The sequence below is a fragment of the Lynx rufus genome, unplaced genomic scaffold (assembly GCF_022079265.1).
Source record: "Lynx rufus isolate CCGP_SWC_20201006 ecotype Redwood Valley unplaced genomic scaffold, mLynRuf1.p SCAF_3, whole genome shotgun sequence".
Classification (NCBI taxonomy): domain Eukaryota; kingdom Metazoa; phylum Chordata; class Mammalia; order Carnivora; family Felidae; genus Lynx; species Lynx rufus.
The window spans coordinates 152275536-152296892 of NW_025814845.1; the positions used below are offsets into that span (position 1 = coordinate 152275536).

General features: G+C 43.5%; 1 protein-coding gene across 5 annotated transcripts in view; it reads right to left on the bottom strand.

Annotated features, from left to right (window-relative positions):
• Nucleotides 1-8678: 8678 nt before the first annotated feature.
• Nucleotides 8679-21357, bottom strand: part of HMBOX1 (homeobox containing 1) — a 185123-nt gene continuing 172444 nt past the window's right edge. Inside the window, exons 7-11 of one of the 5 annotated variants that reach the window (XM_047090723.1) lie at nucleotides 18727-18809; nucleotides 17064-17159; nucleotides 15610-15704; nucleotides 15298-15369; nucleotides 8679-13606 (exon numbers count right to left, since the gene is read on the bottom strand). In XM_047090723.1, coding sequence (XP_046946679.1) covers nucleotides 13469-13606; nucleotides 15298-15369; nucleotides 15610-15704; nucleotides 17064-17159; nucleotides 18727-18809 — 484 coding nt within the window. In that variant the 3' untranslated portion in view covers nucleotides 8679-13468. Of the gene's footprint in view, nucleotides 13607-13677; nucleotides 15370-15609; nucleotides 15705-17063; nucleotides 17160-18726; nucleotides 18810-21357 lie in introns of those variants that run through there. The other 4 variants (XM_047090721.1, XM_047090720.1, XM_047090719.1 and 1 more) reach the window with 4 other exon arrangements.

The following is a 21357-nucleotide window of genomic DNA, read 5'->3' on the forward strand; positions in this document are numbered from 1 at the left end:
GCCACTTTACCCCCCTCTTGTGTGTTAGCACCGGGAAAGTGGGTTCTGAGATGCTCCAGGGAACTGGGGCTGGAGGTCTGGGTGATGAAGCGCCAGCAGCTCAGCAGAGGGGAGGCATTTTGGTAACCTGATCTGAGAAAAGGCAGCGACTACTCAGAAGAGGGACACAGAGCCCAGGGACGGCTAGTGAGCTGGGCACTACGGCCAGGCAGAGCCCCCTGCTACCTTCTGGGCAAACTTCTGGCCCAGAAATAAGAGGTCCCGTTCCTCCATTCAGAGAGGCCCTGCATCCCCTCCTGATGGGCCCGGTGGAGAGTCTTCTGTTGAGAGAGACCTGTTACAATCTTGTGTTTTGGAACTTGCCTTCTAGAAGTGGGATGCTGCTTCCCAGAGGCTGTGCCCTGCCTCGCTGCTGCCTCAGAACCACGAACAGCTCCTGGGCAGTAGACGGCCAAGCTGTGTCTCTGCTTGTCCGTGTTTGGTGACCTGGACAACTCTCTAAACCCCAGATTTCATTCTCTAACGGACTCTGGACCTAAGGAAGAGAGATACTGCAGCTTTCCAAACAGTGTCATACACAGAGAAGACAAAGACAGGCATCTGATGTTAACAAAAATAAGTAACAAAGAAATAGGATTAAACCAAATCTCTTCTCACAGCATCCTATACTACATCCTCCTTCTGCTTAGCAGAAAATTGTACGTACACAAAAATACAAATACACAATTTTGTAGAACAGTCTGATTTTAATATATTTATATATATTTATATTTATACGAGTGGCAGGTTAGTTCATTATATAGAGCTTTTTGCACTTTTGGCTCATATGCAACAAGGCTTATAAATTCAGCTTTAGCTTTCATTCAGGTTTTATAGCTTTTGAACAATTGTTTTCACATTTAAAGCAGCATCCAATTTGCACTAGGAGTTTGTGGTGATTATAGGAAAGATGGGGTCAGGAGGTTACTGACAGGGAAGGCAGGGCCAGGGCCAGGGGCAGATATACATTCCAGTGTGTGTGGCGATGTCAGAAGGATTGCTATGGGACAGAGTTGACCATGATGACCCCTTGAGGTAGACTGAACACCTTACAGCAGACTCAGACACAGGTGCGACTCCCCTCAGGGACACATGGTGCACAGGATGGGGGACAGAGACCAGGAGACGCCAAAGGGAAACACAAAGACTAAGACACACGACGGCCAAGGCAGGGAAGGGCACTCTGCCCCAAAGCCATCTGGCAGGGACCCCACACAGCCCGTCGCAGATACTCGAGTATTTGGTGGACGCTAAAGACTTTCAGGCAGTCCCAAGGCATCTGGTCCATGGTATCTGATCGGATTACGACTGTCAACCTCACTTTCCACTTTCCAACCTGCGCCAGCTAGTTCCCACCCCCGCAGCGAACAGGGAGACACAGCTGCACACGGTTCCGCAACAGAAAACAGTCCCCCGCACTCTGTGCGCCGGGGTGTTCGGGTCCAGGTAACTGAGAAGAAAGGGGGGCTGTGGTGCTGCTCGCTGCACTGCTGTCCCCTGCTCTGCAGTGCTCCCGCGCACGCTCAGTCGGACAACAGACAAGCACTCGTAGAACCCGTAAACACGAGCAACTGGAGAACAGAGCAACAGCGCACTGCCCGGATCTGGGTTGGGGTGACGCGCTCCAGAGAAGCCTCCCTTCCATTACCACCACGGATTCAATATTCTCCCGTCTGACCACTTTCATCAACCCGCCTCCCTTCTCTCTCCCAATCCAAAGAATTCCTCTGGCAAATTTGCCCATACCTGTTAAATGTGAATGCCCACCATTTGGGTTATGACATTGTCTGAACAAAAACGCTGGATTATTAATGAAAATAAAGTGCCTGGTATGGATTTGTCCATTTTGCAAAACGTTCTAATGCACCAACAAATCATCTGAGCGCTGCTTAGTGCCGTGATGTGAACAGAGTGCAGTCACAAAATAATCCGTCGTACACCCACCACATAATAAAGGCCCCAAATTTAGGTCAGACTTAAATTACTTTAAAAAAGAAGCAAACAGATAATCTCACACTCATTTTCAAAGACACACTTGTGATCTTGCTTCACCCCCAGCGACGATGGCCTTTCTGAGCCCTTGTGAGCAGACACCCTGATCCCTCAAATCTAGGGAGAGGACAAGAAGAGGCAGCCAGGGTTCCAGTGATTAATGATGGCAAATGAATCATTGTGTTTTAAACCATGATTATCTGACTCTTTGCCCTCTTGGGTCTGGATGCACTTTCCAGCTGCGGACAAAGACAGACCGAATTCTGCGCTGAGGCGGTCTTGCTCTCCCCGATCTCCCCACTCGACAGCTGTAGATTTTGCTAAGCAGGCTCCTTAACATTCTCTACGAACCAAGACCGTAACCCCATTGACAGAGACACCCTTAAAAAGCAGCGCAGGACAGAGTGACGGAGCCAGCCTGACGGGGCAGTGCCAATGCCGCCCTGCCCACGAGCTTGCCCTTGTAGTTGTTCTGCCAGCAGAATGCTGGGGGCCCTGCAGAGGGGCAGCTATCTGCACCTGCCCCTGAGGGCTAAGTGTAGGGAGGGGAAGAGGAGGGGGCAGGGCAGAGGCCGACTCTCCGGCAGGTTCCAGAGGTCTGTAACTTGCTTAGGCACTTAAAAAACAGAACTAGAAATGTATCCTTGGAAGGTACTGCATACCTACTGGTGACTATGGCCGTGGAAGGGAGGGAGGGGAGCCCATGGGGAATCAGAGAAGGCTGTGGGCTCTTCCAGGGGAGGCAACTATGATGTTCTTGGTCTCATCTGGCAGGGTCAATGTCCCACCTTGCAGCCTGGGTGAAGATGAAAACACCGGGGCTGGGCCCAGCAGCAGCTCTGCTCTTCCCTGTTTCTGCAGACCAGAGCAAACGGATCGGGGCAGAGCGGGTGTATAGACGGTCTGCTCCAGACTCAGGGCTACAGGACTGCACAGGCTTGCTTGCTATTTCCCGTGTGAGAAAAACTACTAGAAGAGGCCCTTTCGAGAGAAGTGTTCCGGCGAAACCGTGAGCAACGAAGAAAAGCCTTGCCAGAGATGCCGACGCTTGAAGGGAGAACTCCCCCTGCCCCCAAAGAACTTTGGTTTTGTGGTGCCCATTTTCAGAGATGCAGGATTAAGGGGCTCACTGACTTTAACATATTGAAATGTGGTTTTCAAGGCAAATCACTAACAACAATGCTCTTGAAAGGAGCCCACAGCTGAGCCCTCACCTCTGTTCCATCCACTCTACTAATGTATGTGCTGCCTGCCCCCGCCCATGAATCTGGCATAAAAACAAAAGAGTTCAATGTAATATCACTAGAGTGGCTGCTGTTTACATTAATATAGCACTAATGTCGTTTTGTTTCCAGTTTAATAGCTTCAGTGAATGATGAAGTGGAAAAATGACCCTCATAAGTTTACGCTGGGCTCTTAGTTCCAGTAAAGCAACAAAAGGGGAGCGGTTTCTGGGCTTAAAGGAAGCCAGAAAACAAGACGGAGACTTCAACTTGACCTGGAAGTGATGGGAAGCTGGAAAAGTTATAAAGGCAACACAAATCTTGTGACTCATCTCTGCCACCCATACTGGTTGGTAAGAGTCACGTGCTCTTTCCAAGCATGGAGTTAATGTCTCCATTCCAAAATTTCAGAGGCACCCAACTGCCACCAGAGATGCCAAATCTGGACCAACAGCTAAACAGAAGGCACACATACCTTGTTCCCTTCACATTAGGGTGGGTTTTTTTTGGTGTGGGGCGGGGGGGATAATGAAAAATCCCATTAGCCAGCTAATGAAACAAGGTACCTATTACAGAGCCACCAAACTCAAATAGTCAACCTGGGAGATCTGCTCACAGGGCCACTCCAACTGGGGCCTTCCTCCTGGGGTGGTTTCCACTCTCTTGGGCTCCAAGGATGCCTAGGACGTGATGGAGTGGATGAGAAGAGAGTGACAGCCCCTGGGAACAACTTACTTTCAAGAGGAAAAGAGCTGGAGAAGCGAGGGGGAGAGAAACATGGAATTTTAGTTCAGTCCTCCGGTCAGCTTGGAGCCCGGGCCCCTGACAATGGTCACTGAGCTGCCACCTGAATCTCTAGGCAGCTGGCCCCTTTGCTGGACTGTGGTTCATCAGATCCCAAATCTGGACCTGTCTCCATGTGGGGCAGACACTAATACCAGAATCCCCGAATCTCCAAAAGTACTGGCTCAGCCCCACTGTCTCTCATGTCTATGATGGGACAGAACGAGCTGGAACGGCTTATCTAAACACTTCTGTGCAGAAGCAGGATGCCTAACAGTAACAGGCACTAAGAAAATGCTCGAAGAGCTAAACAGAGGGAAAACGGGAAGTGCACTCTCTGCCTCAACTAACTGCAACTACACCCAAGGAGTGCTAGTAAATTCTACTTCTCCTCAAAACGCAGATGAGACAGCCATTCTGTTTCTCCTCCTGCCCCCAAAAGGCAGGACCTCACATTTGCCTTCTAGAGACAGGATGTTTGAAACAGGTTTCACAACACTGTTGCTGAGCCTCACTGAGTTCACTGCATTTCTGTCACTATCACTAACCACGGAGAAACGCCAAGGGGAAGGGATGCTCTAATGTCTAGATCATCAAAGTAACACTAGTTCAGTGTCAGGGGGAATGAAGTGCACAGACAGAGGATAGCAATGTGACAGTGTGCTAGTGGGATTATCCAGCATTGTCTTGTGAGAGAACAAAATAGGTTAAGTGCATTGATTTCACTCAGAGCAATGCCAGGCAGACCCTGCAACCTGTTCTCCAAATAACATCTACTAACGTGAAAGAAGCAACTGGAGATTTTCCTCGACTCCATTAAAGTGATGCTGCTCAGTGTAAGGTCTGCGAATCTTCAAGAATAAACAAGACAGTAAGAACACTCAGCACAGTGCCTGGCGCATAGTACATGCTCAATAAATGTCAGCTGCTATTATCATGAGCTCTGAATGCTCAGGAGGTCTGAATGTTTGTCTCTTGTTGCATTATGATTTAGAATGACATCTTTCTTTACTCTGGTCTCTTGTAAGAGTAACTTCTGGTGTTTTCTTCCAAAAAAAAAAAAAATACTATTTCATGGGCAAGTACTACCCATGCTTTCAGGGATTTGGGTGAGTTGGCTTTCTTTTTTGCTTTTTTCTTTTTAGTGGGGGCTGCTGGTGGTAATGGCATTATAAGGTGTAGGGTTTTTGGAATCACCAAAATGGCCTGTGGAAACAACTGGGGAGGGAAATGTCTTGCCAACTCCAGTTCTTTTTTAGTAGCACCATTCCTTAAGCGGCACATCTAATACTTTGATCCCGAAAATAGCAGATTGTGTTAGGTTTTAACTGCAGTGATAATTCTATTTTGTTTGAATATAAGCAGATAATCAGAACGTTGTGCTGGCTGTTTGAATGCCTGTCTCAGCAATCGGTATCATACTCCAGTGAGTTCTCAGAATTTCTAATCTTAAAACAGCTTCTCAACTGTAATGGAGATGGTGATCTTTCAGCAGCTGGGAAAATAAGGGATGGGGTACTCTGCTCTTTGGGGCCATAAATCCACAATCATTCCAACTGTCAGAAGACTGATAGGACCCCACAGGGAAGTCTCCACACTAGCACATGTATCTTGAAAGTAGGCGCGTGGGGGTGGGGCTGAAAGTCACTTTTAGATCCTATAGGAAGAGAAGCACCGTGTAAGAACTTTTAATGGCATTTTTCCTGATCTGGCCCAATGACTACACACTTTGGAGGTATTTTTGAGGAGAACAAGAATAAAAGACCTCAAGGCAGAACCTTTTCCCAAATTCTGTTTGTGGACGGGGAGAGAACAGTTATAGAGAAGCAGCCTGCCTCAGCATTTTCATCAAAATGAAGTATAACTAGCACTTGGTTAGGATCCCTTCTGATATGTGGAGACGGGGGAAAAGGTTTGTATGAGGGTAAGCAGCAAAATATGAACAAAAGCAAGAGTGGCATTTTCTCAGTGGTTACTAAGCAATCCCGGAGTGTCCAGGCTTGAAGGAAGAAGGCGCTCGTGGCCCAGGCTCACGGGCACAGCTAGGAGCCCCACAGAAACGAAGCAGCTTGTGAGAAGCTGCTTGGCACTATGCTGGGTGCTGGTATTTGTGCGGAGGCTCACTTGATCATAGAACTGAATGAAGACTTCTGCAAGTGATGGAAAAAACCAAAGCATATTTTAGAGAAAAGCTAGCTGGCGACACAGCAGCTCCCCTCCAGCGGGAGGCCTCGGCGGGAGAACAGCAGACATCCTGGGCAGGCGGTGTAAGGTGTCAAGACCACACGATGCTCAGAGGGACAAGGTGATGAAGAGAAAGCAAGCAAAGTGAAAGGGAGAGAAAACATGCACCTGGGTGGGCTGGGGAGACAATCCCACTGACTCAGCAGAGCAATGGGGAAAACTCAGGATAACGAAAGGCTGCTGACATAAGGAACCTGGTTTCGTCCTGTAAGAGCGATGTGGGGAAATCTGGGTGACACTCATGCATATACATTAACTTCAGGACACTGTAAGTATCAGGACTCCATTTATGCCACATAGTTGTTAAAAGCTCACGTGTTTACATCTGTTTGTATCATGTCTGTCAAAGATCCTATGATTCAGTGAGGAAAACGCTATTTAACTCACGTGTACATTCCCATTTGATACTTTCTAATGGTGACAATGGAAATATCAAGTAACCAAGGAGAAAATCAAAATCCCAGGAAGTTTGTTAGACAGTAAATGTCCTCAAGTGAGGCCACACGATGTGCTTAGCTGGCCAGCAAGTGGGGCAGTCATGAAGGGCTTGTCAGGGACTGACTCAGTTTGGGGTTCTGACTAAAGTTTCTGCCAAAAGTGGAGCTAGTCAAAACTGGATGTGAGACAGAGGTTTAAATGATATAGAAGTCAAGTGGGGAGCAACAGCGAAGGCTTCCATTTTGAAGTTGAAATAACTCCAAATCCTTCTCTTTCACTAAAGGGAGAGGACACGAGCACCATGTCATTATTTTAGTTTACTGAGCTGCTGTTCCAAATGTTCTTGGGAGCATCAGTGCTAAAAGGGAACAGGGAATGGGAGATCTGCCATATCCAATCACATAAAGGACAGAAATCCTTTTAATTATGACCATGCCAATCTACATCTTGCTAAAACAGCTAATTACATGTCAGGAGGACACTCAGTCATTCAGAACAATTGTCATTATATTTTTATATATTCATTCTGTGCCACCCCCCTCAATTACCATGGTTACAATTTGAAAGGATTCAGGCAAACCTTCATTTGATCACAGCACACCAATGTGAATTTGAGAGTTAATTATGGCTGTATAGAGCCACTTTTATTAAAAGAGAAAATGAAAATGGAGTTAAGGGAGCGGCATCCCAAGATGTCTGAGCCGGGCACACACGCCCTGCTCAGGTCAGCGTGTGGCAGTCATAGTGACAGGGCACACTCAACAGCTGCCCCACACCACTGCACTTTGGGGCTCAGACACCCATGGAAGGCACAGTCATGCCATCCAGATGGGCAAATCAATTCCCAAACTTGTCAAGCAAAAAAGGTGTCAGGACTGAAAGGCAGAGCCTCCTGCAGATGCATCCCTGTTTGCTGTCAGGGCGCTGCTCGGGCTAACAAGATAACGGGCGTGAAACATGGGTGGCTGACGGCCAGAAGTTAGACTTGACTTGAATCAGTTAGATTTAGTTCTGCGCAATGCTTGGCCCCAAGCGTCCTATGAAGCGTGATAAAACAGAAGTCCAGGGCTCTGCACACTGGTTACCCACAGCATCTACTACACCCTCAAGGTCCCTGGGTGACGATAAGCACGGGGTGCAAGATCTTTTGGTGCAAGCAGATTTCCCCTCCTTTCTCCACCCTACGTACTCCCCTTTTAATTACAAAAGAAAACTAATGTTATAGGAAACCGGATTTCTCACATCGTTAGCTTTCTCTTTGCTGCTACTTTTCATCTCCACCAAGACTTCCAGCTTTCGAATGTCCATAGATAGGAACAGAGTTGCACTTCAGAGATAGGTGAGTCAACCGTTGGTCCTTTAAGATGACAAAAGCAGTCGCTTATCACTTTTAGCTTATAAGTAAAGAGACTGAAGAACAGCCTTTCTGAACATAACCTGCTTATAAGAGGAGTTTCTGTGACTGGAAAAGGAACTTGTGGGGTCGATGTATTTAAATAAAGTCTTTCCCACCATCTCAGTATGGTAGTTCTCCTTAGAGGGGTAAAGAAAGCTTTTCCTCTTAGGTGATAGTCATCTTTTGAAGAGAAGAGCATATGAAGAAGGAGAGCGCGGTACTGAAAAAGAAAGGGCCTCTACTGTGACAATACGCTACCACTAGGGAAATCCTTACAAGATAACGTGGCCATTCATAGTTGCCTCCCTGGGAAAACCTTGTGTTCTCATTATGGTACAATACCTTCAAACTGGAAAACTTAGGTATTACTGAAGTAATGTAAATTAGTCTGGAAATTAAGAAACAGGAAGAAGGTTTTCGGGCAGGCAGCTCAGTTAGCCAAATTCAACATGGCTGACAACTGATACCCGAATCCTGAGTAAACATCCTTGCTATTTAGAGAGCACACAAAAAGGAATGTTTTAAATGTGTAATTCCCACCCCTTCCCCAGTGCATCCCCCACCCCATCCCTATGCTCCAGAAAGACGCTGCCAGCCAGCAGCTGGTCAGTGCGCCCAACTTTCACTTGGGAAATCTTGACAAACAAAACCGGCTCAGTAAAGCTATAAATGGATTTGGCTGGTCTCAATGCAGCCCCAGTGAATACAGTAGTAAAACATTACTAATAATCACAACAACAAAATGACAAAATCTATCACTACTCTGACCTAAGATTTAAATCACGGACAGAGATTAACACAGAAAACCAACGCACAACGTGAAGGGTCAGGACTATTCAGTGTAGAGTGCTACTGAGCACAAGATCATCAATAACAAGAAAAATTATTGCCTAAGAATCTGTTGAGACTTATTGGGGAAAAATACTCCGGTTGTTCTCTGAACAAAAAAAGACAAAAAGCAATTTTAAAAGGCAGAGCTACAAGTTACATGGGAAGACTGCTTCTACCCAAACCCTTCTTAGGACCAAGAGAGTAAGGACTTGAAGTTCACATTTTTAGGATGGGTAGGACTGTGTGTGAAAAAGGGATTATTTCCACTGTTATGGGCAGAGATAATGTAGCTGGTCAGTGGAATATGTAGCTGGTCACAAAGATGGCCTGCAAGACAGAAAGGAGTGTTTGTGTGAAGAGATGGACCACACCCACATGCTCTGCCTTCTGTGGAAGATAAAAATCCCAGCAAAGATGTCTGCTCAAGATGAGGCCCTTAGTATTGGAGCCCAGAGGCAAATGGAAGGGGAGCTGTTCACAGAGGGAGAGAATGTGACTGGAGATTCCTGATGAAATAAGTCTATTTACACTTGGTGCTTGATGGCTAGAGTCCAGGAGGGAAGTTTGTAAAGAACTGAAATGAGTGTATGAGCGAGCTCTTCATGAGTTGTCCCCTTTGAGGTAAAAATATATGTGGATATCTGGCCCCAACAGCGGTACTGTCGGTTACTGGACTGCATGCCATCGAAAATCTACCAGGAACCACAGTACTGGATTTGCATACTTCACTGTTGATGAGCAGCTGCTTCCTCACCCGTATCTTTTTAGGTGGTCACCTCTACTGAGGTCTTCCTGTTCCAGGAACTTTCTTCCTGTGAAGGAACAGGAGAATGTGGGGGAAGGGGCCGCCCACCCAAAGACAGTGTGTGGGAACTGTACAGATCCCATAGGTAGGTGGAAGGTAACCGCACTTTTCAACCACTTAAAGGACTGAGACTGTGAAGAAATGCCCTAAGGGGTACTCAACAATTACAAGCTTTGCTGAAATAAACCAAAGTGTCTATTTGGTACTGACTGACACCAGAAGGTCTCAGCTAAGAGTGTTACTGTATTGCCCTCCCTGGCCTTCACCCCACATTAGGGTTATCAACAGCAAATCAGAAATCTCATTCAGATGGTCCATCTTTAAAAGGTCCCTTTGTAAGGCTGTGTTGTAAGAAGAGTAGGAAGTTTACCCATGTGACTATAGTAATTCAATGAAAGTGTCTTTCAAAAAATAACAGACAAGTTCCTATAAGAACTGCTGATAAGGTTTCCACCCCACCCTTTTATTTAGTCTTCTTCACTAGGGAAGAGCAGTCCTGAAACAGTCCTCTGGGGCCTGAGGGATGTACAGGATGGAGTAAGAAAAGAGGGGTAGATCAACCCAAAAGTACATAATGGGATTTTTTTTTTCTTTTTTCTTTTTGTTTTTTTTTTTTTTTTGAGTCTGGCTCTTTTCCCTTCAGTAAGACAGGAATTTAGGGTTTTTTAAGAAAAAATTTCACCATCCAAAGATACTACAAATTAAGACAGTGACAACTCTGTGTGCCATTATGAGAACTAAGGTAGACTGGACAAGACAGCAGAATTGAACCCAGGGACAAAAACAAAACAAAAACAAAAACAAAAAAAACAATGGCAGATTTAAATCTAGGCCCCAAAGAACTGTATTTTTGCTCTCGGTGAAAAAGCAAAAGTTATATGTAAGGCAGCGGGTCTTAAGAGCAGGCCAGCAGTCTTCTTCAATTAAAAGAAGAATTCTGGATGAAAGATTCCTTCTTCCTGAACCCAATATGAGGCTATCCTGCATTGGTAGACATGTGCTCTTACTTTTTCCAGGTTGCCAGATAGGGCCCGCTACTGCTTTCATGGATACTGACTCCCCTTTTTTCTCTGAAGCTTTTCTCCTTCCTTAAGGCCTTAAAACAATGAAACCTTTTAGCTCTTCTCTGGCAATCACTGTATTTCTTTAGAAACTGCAGCTGTCTTAACAGTTTGAGTCTGTTTCTTTAAAAAGACCAGCAAGAACAAATGATACTAGCAATCCCATCATAAAGAAGCTATCAATTATAATAATCTCCTTACAATAAATCATGGATGTGGCTTGTCAGACAGTATATTTTCCTCTCTTTTCTTTCTGATTCAACTGGGAATAAGCAGACAAAATTTCACCGGAATGGGAAGATACAATATGTTACATTTTTTTTTCCTAAGTAATATAAAAGGAAAGAAAGATAACATAATCTCCTAATTGAAATAAAAACTCAAACACACCAAGAAAGAAAATGAGCAGGGGGATCATTCCTGAGAATAACAAATGCTACTCTTGAATCTGTTGGTTCAAGTAATACAGTAAAACAGAAAAGACTACCCCATTTTACTCCAATTCTTGGAAGCTGGAAGAAGTATATACATTTTCTGCCTGAAATCCACAGACTAGAGCAGGCCCAGTCCCTGCCCGTAGCTCTTTAAAGTCACAGACCCATATAAGGTGGCATTTTCATGCCCTCTAAAGGCTTCCGCACACTGGCGTAGGCAGGATGAACAGACAGGGAGAAGACCTTGTCAGCATATGCCTTAAGTGGAGTCAGACCAGCTAAAAACTGGTGGGTATTTAATATCTACTAATGAGAAAGGGAAAAACAAAGAAGGTCAGTCTCACTCTCTTCTCAATGGTTTTAGGTTGAATACATCTGGTGGGGGCATGGAGGTGAAGAGGTAAGGAAATGGCGCCTTCCTTCCATCTTAGAAATTGTTCTTAGATAATGGACGAAAAGACAGTTAACAGCCAGCCCCAAATCCCCCTTTAAACAAGGCTCCACTGTGCGTAGAAAGGAGATGGAACGAGGCAGAAAATACACAGCAGTCATGCCTCCCTCAGACGCACCCTACGCCGCTACATTGAAGGCTGTTTCCTCTTCCCCACAGTGACAGTATGTCATTTAATCGGGATGCCAAGAGATCATTTTCATACAAGGCCAGCAGATGTAATTTTCTTTGATGCATGAATAGTTCATCATTTTGCTACTAGATGACAAGGTGATCACAGGGTGACTTTATAACGCAAGTTCACTGTTTGGTATTTTGAGTTCTCAAAATGAAAAAAAGATTTATCAAATATAAATATCTTTAAAAAGTAACAAAAGTGCTACATATGTGATCAAGGAAAAAAATTCCATTAGTTACTGCCGCTTAAAGTAGATTAAACTTTACAAATATTACCACATCCATTATCAATATGGCTTCCAATTATTAAATAAATTGCCTGTAGCAATATAGCTTTTCACACCTCTACAAGGACAGAGTAAAGAGAACACCAAAGCAGTCACATCACGTTGTATCTTGAAGACACACCACGCAAGTGGCAATTGTCCCCTGCTTTTTTCTGCTCCTTTTTAGGAAAGTATTTGCAATTGTGATAGTCAGTCAGCATAATCCCACCATAAAGTCCTCTATCAACCTCTCATATTGAGGGGGCTTCAGTTAATGGATACAAAGACTGGAAGTTCATTCACTCATTTGTGACCTTAGCTCCATCCTTGAAAGACTTTTTTTTGGTAGCAGGGAAAGGGGACACAAACAGGAGGCAAAGCAGCGTCCATGATGACCTCCAGTACTTTTGCAGGCAGGCACATACCTGTGCCGCGTAACGTACAGTGGTTCTGAGAACTGGACTTAACATCCATTAGACATTCAGCTCATGTTTTTTGTTTTGTTTTGTTTTTTTTCCAATGCTCTCAAGCTGGGTTTGTTTTGTTTTGTTTTGTTTTGTTTTGTTTTGTTTTTTTAAATGACTTTTGTTTTTTTGTGTGTTTGAATCATGGTCCCAAAGGCAGAAGGCAGTATTTTATCTACTAAGTCACACAGCTTGTGAGAGGAAAGGATGTCTGTGTCAGGCATGTTAACATCAACCAAAATCTGAGATCAAGTTTTTCCATGGACATTCCACATTTTTCCACAGCACCCAAAGAAGTATAATCTAGCCACAGTGTGACTATTATGAGGCACGGCTTATTGCAGCTGGAAATCAATTATTCCCAAGCTGAGTGGGAATTCTAGTGTTCCTTTTACTCTGCAGATACTCCCCGAATGGTGTCTGTCAATCCTGGGCCACACTACCTCAGCTTGCATCCTATCAGTCTTGGGGAAGGAAAAGGGTACAGACTAGTGTTACAGGAATCTAAAGGTACCCAAGGTTTTACACGTAGCCTATTATTTGAGAACTGAGGGCTATCTAAATACCTGGAAGCACTTTCTTGGAATGCTAAGACAGAGCAGCAAGATTTTCTAGCCTCGGGGGCTGGGAGAGGGAAGTTTGGTTGGTTGGTTGGTTGGTTATTATTTACTGGGAATTAATACTGAGAGAGTATATGCAAAGGCTGAGGGCACCATGCCATCTTCACAGAACAAGACCCTAAGGGCTAACTGACATACAAGAAACTGCAAGTTATACTGTAAGAACACATGTTAAGGACCGAGGAAAGTCTGCTAAGGTGCTACGTCTAAACTAAGTTAACTTCTCATGTTCAACCCTCCCTGATCAGTCGTCATCCAGGGCCTCTGTCTTGATTTCGTTGGCTCCTTGTCGGGCCAAGGCCAAGATAGTGTGGTTGACTGCTGCCATTTCCACAGCTAATGAGATGGGGTCTTGGTGGTCACTATGGCTAGTGCTGTCATCCTAGACATGCAGAAATAAGAAACAAATGTTATTAGTGGATTGGTAAAATTCTCCAACTCACAGAAAGGCATGCTGAGGGCAAGGGGAGGCAGAACATTCGTGGGAGGACACAGTGGGTGAGGGGCTCGTGACAGAGTAGAGGTGAAATGTATTTAAGTAGACACTGAATGGAAATAGGTCCAGACTTCCAGTTGACATTTCCATGATTCAACAAATAAAAAGCACCAAAATGTTTTTTTCTTGCTAACAATTTTTTCCTTCTATCAGAAAGATTGCTGGTGATGATAATCAAACCTGATCATTCTAGGTTTGCAAAAAACATAGCACTAGTCACTGAAGGCCATACTAGTGAGCTATTGAATTCTGGACTAGTACTCGTACAGATTATCAGAGCTCATGGTATCTTTCTACTGAGCTGAGAAAACTAGACTAAACTACAGACACCAACATCTTATGGATAAAAATGCATTTTCACAAAAGAACAAAAGACCCAAAAAACTCTCGATTACAACAGGACAAAAGTATAACTGCCAGCAATGGCTATGGGTGAAAATGTGTGGTGCTCTCCTGCAGGAAGACACCAGGGAAGCGGCAGGTGTCATATTTAGGGGGAGCGGGAAGCTCTCCCTCCGTGCACAGCTCAGTGTTAAACAACAAAGCTGTGAAGGAAACTGGCACCGCAGGACGTTTGTCAGGCACCAGAAGATGGTGTTACAAATAAGGGATAAGTTTCTCACCTGTCATGCCTTCAGGGGAATTCTCGCATCAAAAAGCTTGGGAAAGGGTAAGATCCTGGTGGGTTGGGGGGGTGGGGTGGGGAGGGAGGGAATCATGGGATGTGCTGCCCTTAGGGCATCTGGAAAAAAAAAAACGGGGAGTGATCCATCTACATTAGTAGACTGAAAAATAACAGGAATGTTTCTGATTAGAAAGACAGATATTTTCTTCAGTAAAATGTGGAGCTATGATTTGGGAGTGTAAAAAGAAAAAAGGTAACCCCTGGGAATTATGGGCCTCACTGTTTCATTCTCATTTCCACAAAGTGGTCTGTAGAGTTTAAAAGGGGCTCGTGTAAAGTTCGTGCATTCCTGCAGTGTCTGCGCTCAAGCTGGTAAACAGAGGCTGCAAAATGGATGGCAGAAGGAAGAACGTAAGTGGGCTATTATTTCAGAACTGACTGAGGGGCGAGGAAGAGATATATATACACTACAGGAAACAGCAAACGTTCTCCTGCTGTGGTCCAGAAGACATCATACATTTTTTTCATATTCCAAACAGAAATGAATTTTAAATCCTATGAAAATTTTAATGAAATCTGTCAACAGATATGTGGGGGGAAAATTCCCACATTCTTAGTTACTGAATTATTCCATCCAGTGGCTACAATTAAATATATATTTTTCCCCCAAGCAATGAAAACTAAGTCAGGGTGAGGTGAGAAGACATGCATTTATGAGAGGATGTGTGTGTCAATGTGCCAGAGACTCTGAAAGAACCGCTCATCCGGGCATGAGGGTTCTCACTGCAATGGGGCCGTGGTGGGCGGGACCTTCCACTGTGTGCTGCATTGGTACAGGTTTAGGCATGGAGTATAGCTACCCAGTAGCCCTTAGTATTCTCAAACATTGAGTGTGTGTGTGGTGGATGGTGTAACTTGCTTGTTTGGATCAGATCCTCCTCTCTTCTTCTACCTTCTCTGCTTCTCTGCCTCCCTCTGAACTTCTTCCCTCCTCCTCCTCCCCATTGCGTACTTGCCAAGTATCCTGTTGTATGACAATAAATCCATGTGGGTGAATAACAGTTTCTTACAAATTTTACAGGACAACTGAATCTTATACCACATTCCTTTCAAATTACATGAAAATCTAACTACACACATGAGCAGAGTGGAGGGACATTAGATTGTCTCCTCTCTCCCACCCCGTACAAAACACACCCACAGAATTGAGTTGTCATACTATCCCACCCACTCTGTAACCAAGAACCTCTGCTCAGCTGCTCACCTGCTCTGAGTAGTCATTTCCGTCAACATCATCACTGTTGGAATGGCCTCCTGGACTCTGTACATCTATCCCATGACTCTCCAGGATTGCTGCTTCTTCGAAAAAAGCAAATAGATCCCTAAATTATCTGTTACATTATTGTAATAGCCAAAACACTGAATTAATCTTTGTGCTGAGGAAATCAGAATGTAATTAAACAAGAACCTAGATTCCTCTACGTTTTGGTTCTTTTAAATTGCAGACAGGTAGAATTCAGCTGCACCTAGGCCAGGAGAGGAACACAGTGGTCATTCTGGAGCCCCTGCTGCCTCACATGCCACATCTGAGTGGTTGACTGTTAGGTGCTTCATAAATACTTACCAACTAATTAAACAGCCCTCCTGTCTTGGGGTTCTGTAAAGTGTTTGAGAATTGTATTGATGGGGAGTAAGTTTAGAATTGAAACACAATTTTAAAAGCTCAAAACCAACCCCCCACCCCAATCTCATTAATTCATGTTTCTGAAATGCTCTTAAAAATCTGTGTTTTGGGGCGCCTGGGTGGCGCAGTCGGTTAAGCGTCCGACTTCAGCCAGGTCACGATCTCGCGGTCCGTGAGTTCGAGCCCCGCGTCAGGCTCTGGGCTGATGGCTCAGAGCCTGGAGCCTGTTTCCGATTCTGTGTCTCCCTCTCTCTCTGCCCCTCCCCCATTCATGCTCTGTCTCTCTCTGTCAAAAATAAATAAACATTGAAAAAAAAATTAAAAAAAAAAAATCTGTGTTTTGCTTAACAGAAACCCATGGGGGAGGGGAAGGAAAAAAAAAAGAGGTTAGAGTGGGAGAGAGCCAAAGCATAAGAGACTCTTAAACACTGAGAACAAGCTGAGGGTTGATGGGGGGTGGGAGGGAGGGGAAGGTGGGTGATGGGTATTAAGGAGGGCACCTTTTGGGATGAGCACTGGGTGTTGTATGGAAACCAATTTGACAATAAATTTCATATATTGAAAATAAATAAGTAAATAAATAAATAAATAAAATAAAATAAAAAATCTGTGTTTTGCTATGTTCCCTGTTAAGACTCTTTCATTCCAGTTCTATTAATCATATGTTTCTTAATACCTAAGTCACAGCCCAGTAACAACAAAGAAGCTCAGGGTCTCACTCCCTCTCTCAAGACCTTAACAAGCATCTTTACTATGAGGCACAGGAGTAATTGGTCAGGGGCCATGCCTAATTCTAGATTCTACAACATTAAGAACAATGCCATTATTAGTATAATACAAATACTGCAAGAAATTCTAATTCTTAAAAACACAAAGAAAAACATAAGGACAATTCTTGTTAGGCTTAAAAGTAAGGATTGTTAAGACCTGCAGTTCTAAACTGAAGGTACTTTCAAAAAAAACCAAAGACCAAAAACCAAAAACTGATGTCTAGGACTGCTTCAAAAAAGAAAGCAGCCTCTCTGATACATTACCAATATTGGCTCTCCTCTTGATCTCCTTCCGTCTGTTAGCAAACCAATTATATACTTTCAGGGAGGTAACTCGTTCCAGATCTGACAGTTTTTTGCCTGTGAATGCATGCAATAAAATTCAGATAGTCTGCATCTGAGACTAGTTTTAAGGAATAATACTTTTCTTTTTGAAAAGTTCTTTTGATTGCATTTATTGCCAGAACAACAGATACAGGGGATTTTTTTTTTAGTAGTATGTATGCACTTAAATTATTACTGAATGAATAAACACTAAATACAGAAATAGCAACTAATAACAAAATATTTCAGAAAACCACACAATACTAAAGAAATTTCAATACTAAATACAAAATTAATAAATTCCACAAATTCAACTCTAGGGTTCAAAGGTCAGATGATAGTACATGGAGGCTTCATTCAATTAGCATCATTCTAGATGAGTGTGTTACTCTTCATCAAGTTTCCAGGTAGTTGAAGTTTACTTAAATCTTTAAAGCCTTATATAAACTAGTTTCCTGCTGTCTTAAGACAGAAGAATAATTATTGTCCATGTTTTCTTGACTCTGACCATCCATTATTATAACTATACTAGAACACATAGCACAATTCAGGTTGCATTTTAAATTTATTACCTTCTTTGCTGTCAAATGTGAATTCTTACAGATTAACACCATGCCTGCAAACAAGGGTCCACCTGTACCTTTTCCTCCTCCCCTGTCCTTTTCTGTCTACTAAGCTTTTAATCCACAGTGGGTGGAGAAGCCAGAAAAAAGGTTAAGGTGTTGATGACACAGGGTGAAGTGTTTTCCAGGAAGGCTCTGAGTTCCTGCACAGCTTCTGGGGTGGGACTGTGGCTGGTGGGAGGTTAGGGTATAGGTGTCACTGGAGATGTGTCTGTAGGGTCTAGATTGCTAGAAGTCAGGCTTCCGGGTAAGGGAGAATAAATTACAGTTTAATTATGATAAAATATTGACACTTTTGTATCTATAGCCTTTAGGCCATTCAAATTAACTGGCCAAATGAAGATCAATTGATCATCTTAACTGAGAACAGTTTCTGGTAACAAAAACCGTAAAATGTGGAATAACATTTTAACACATGGAAAAAAAGTCTTGTATCTTTAAGTGTCTCCGTTGACTTGCACGGGAACAACAGGACTTTAGAATGGAACTACCCTAAGTTTTTCCTAACGATGCAGAACTCATCCCAATGCGGGAAAGATTAACAAGCCAATTTTAATAAGAATTCATTCTTCAAACAGGAATACAGAATTATATAACACTTGCAAAATACATACATACATACATCTTTTCATTTATTTACAAGACTTGCTTAAATATTCCAAACTTTAAAATTATTTTGGAATTGATATAGTTATGCTCTATTTTTAAAGACATCTATATAATCTTTATCATTTCCAGGCCTCCTATCTTAAGCAGGGATACTCTCTTGCAACCTTCCATATGAACACCTGATCTGGACCACCATAACTACATCCCAGAGAAGTACCACCCGAACAGGACAGGGCAGTGACTGCACAGGAGGGTGGTGGGAATGGAACCTAGGGCACTCAGTTGCAATGAGTAAAAGAAGATTCTTGTCCCAGATGATGACGTGAGGCCGAGAGCTCCACCGCTGAGTTAAGTGGCAGCTGCCGCCTTACCTGGCTTCTGTATAACTGCATTGCAAGCATTTGCAATTTCTTCTCTCTTGGCTTCATCTGGGTATTGATTCTCATTGAAGTAACTGCAGGGGCAACCAATTAAGACACAAAGTTTGTACTTTAAGAAACGTGCTCTCATTAAAATGCTAACCCACTGAAAAATCACGTTCTTCTTTATGATGTGGCATTACAGCGTCTAGTCCAGGCTGTCCAATGGAGCTTTCTGTGAGGATGGAAATGGTCTGTTCTTTACTATCCAATAGGGTAGCCACTACTCACATGTGGCCGCTGAGCAGCTGAAAGGAGGCTGATGTGACTGAGGAAGAGAATTTTTAATTTGATTTAATTTTAGCAAATTTAAATTTAAATTGCTAAATGTGACTAGTGGCTACTATATTAGTGCAGGCCTAGCTACTGCTTTGCCTCATTGAAAGATGTCCTTGATATAAAAGTTGCCTGTATACATACAGTTGGCTGAAATCATAGAGTTGTGTTACGGAGGTGCTGGTAACAGCAGGACCTTTTTGTGTGTGTCATATTGGTTGTAGTAGCAAAAATTTTAAATTACCAAATTGTGCAGAACAAATTACAGGACATCTATATTTATACACAGCTATTTAAAAATGACTAGGAAAAAATAAGAGCTCTATCCACTGACCTGAAGGGATGTTTACAACATTCCTAAGTGAGAAAAACAATCTGCAGAATAGTATGCATGGAAAATGCCATTATGGAATTTGAAAAAATCCTGTCTATGTGTACATAAATTTGCATGGATAAATGCTTAGAAGAGTACACATCAAGCTGTAAAAATCAATTACTTCATTGTGGGGGAAGGGGACTGGTGGAGAAGATTTAAATATTTTTGTCTTTTTTCATATGTTACAAAAGCACATATTACTTCTGTACGATAGTACTTAAAAGAAATTAGGTTTACTGAACTTCTCTTTAGCATTATCAGACCTGTGAGACTCTATGTGGGAAGAGAATGCTTACTAAATGCTACTTCTGTTGTCATCTATGATTTTAAGAAAGAAGATCTTCATACTTTGAATCCATCAACTTATGATCAGGAAATAATCCCTTGTCAAGGTGCTAAACCTCCCCTCTCTTCAGGGGCCTCCCTTCTCTTACAATGCAGCTTTTCCATTCCGTCCCCCTCTGGTAGATGTGCCATTCACCAGGAATAAACACGGGAGGCCGCAGACCCTTCTTGTGAGCCCCCAAACCCGACTTCTGACCCCACCTCCCATCCCCGCCGTCTCCATGGAGGGCATCCTTTGCTGTGGTCCCGACACAGCTGCCAGGACTGGAAAGCCTTTCCTTTTTGAAAACAGGAAGTCCTAGAACTAGATCATACCAGTCCTGTCAACCATCTTCCACAGCGGTCTGCTTGATTCTGTGATTTAAGCATCTCATCCTACATGATTTTCTAGTGCTCATACCAAGTGACTGTCACCGTAACTGCCCCACTCCCACACTCTCACTGGACCTTTACCTTTACTCCACTTGTGCGAAAACACTCTGAATTAGTTTCAGAAGCCGGCAGCACCGGCATCAACTGGGAGCTTGTTAGAAAGGTAAAATCCCAGACCCCACCTCAGACTCAATCAGAATCTGAATTTTAACAAGATCTCCAGGTGATTCGAATGCACATTAGTGTTTGAGAAGCACTGGATTAGCTTCTTCATTTAAAATTCAACGAAGACAACAAAAGCAGTTATTAAGTACCTAACACTGTATGTTTGCACTGTGGGTAAAGAGAATTAGATAGTTTATGACTTCAAGGAGTTTACAATCTACTGGAGGAAGACATGGAAATCAATATACTTGTGGCCAAATTCCATAGGCTGTCTGAAGGGAGTACTCCTGGTGCACAGATGAAAGTGTGCTCAGTGTGGTGTGCGGGCACCCAGAAGGATGTGGCAGAGGAAGTGTGGTCTTGAGTTAGGTCTTGAAGATGGGCAGGAGTTTGCAAGGCAAAGAAGAGGAGGAAGGGTATTTAATGCAAGGGGAACAGCATGTGTACAAGCAAAAGGTAGATAAAAGCGTTGAGGATTGTGACCACAGAGAATTCAGAGTGGTTGGACTATGGGGTTCACAGGAAGAAATGAGGAGATATTAGCCTGGAAAAGTAGGATGGGGTCAGCTTGTGATGAGCCTTATTTGTTCTTGTCAGTAGTACAGACATCATCTTGAAATACAGGTTTCCAAGTCACATAGAGACATACTCCGATCTGTGTTTTAGAAAGATTACACATCTTCCAGATTCAATCTTCTGAATTCAACCTCCATCATCTTAATTCTGAAATTCTCCAATCAACTTTCTACTTACCTACTCTTCCTCTTCAAAATAATTTTTTCACCTTCTTAATAATCTCAAATCCTTTTTAAAAAATGTTTATTTTATTTTTGAGAGAGAGAGAGACAGAGTATGAGCAGGAGAGGGGCAGAGAGAGAGGGAGACACAGGATCTGAAGCAGGCTCCAGGCTCTGAACTGTAAGCACAGACCCGACACAGGGCTCGAACTCACAGACTGAGATCATGACCAGAGCTGAAGTCAGATGCTTAACCAACTGAGCCACCCAGGCGTCCCTCAAATCCTTTTTTTAATAAAGTTTTTATCTATT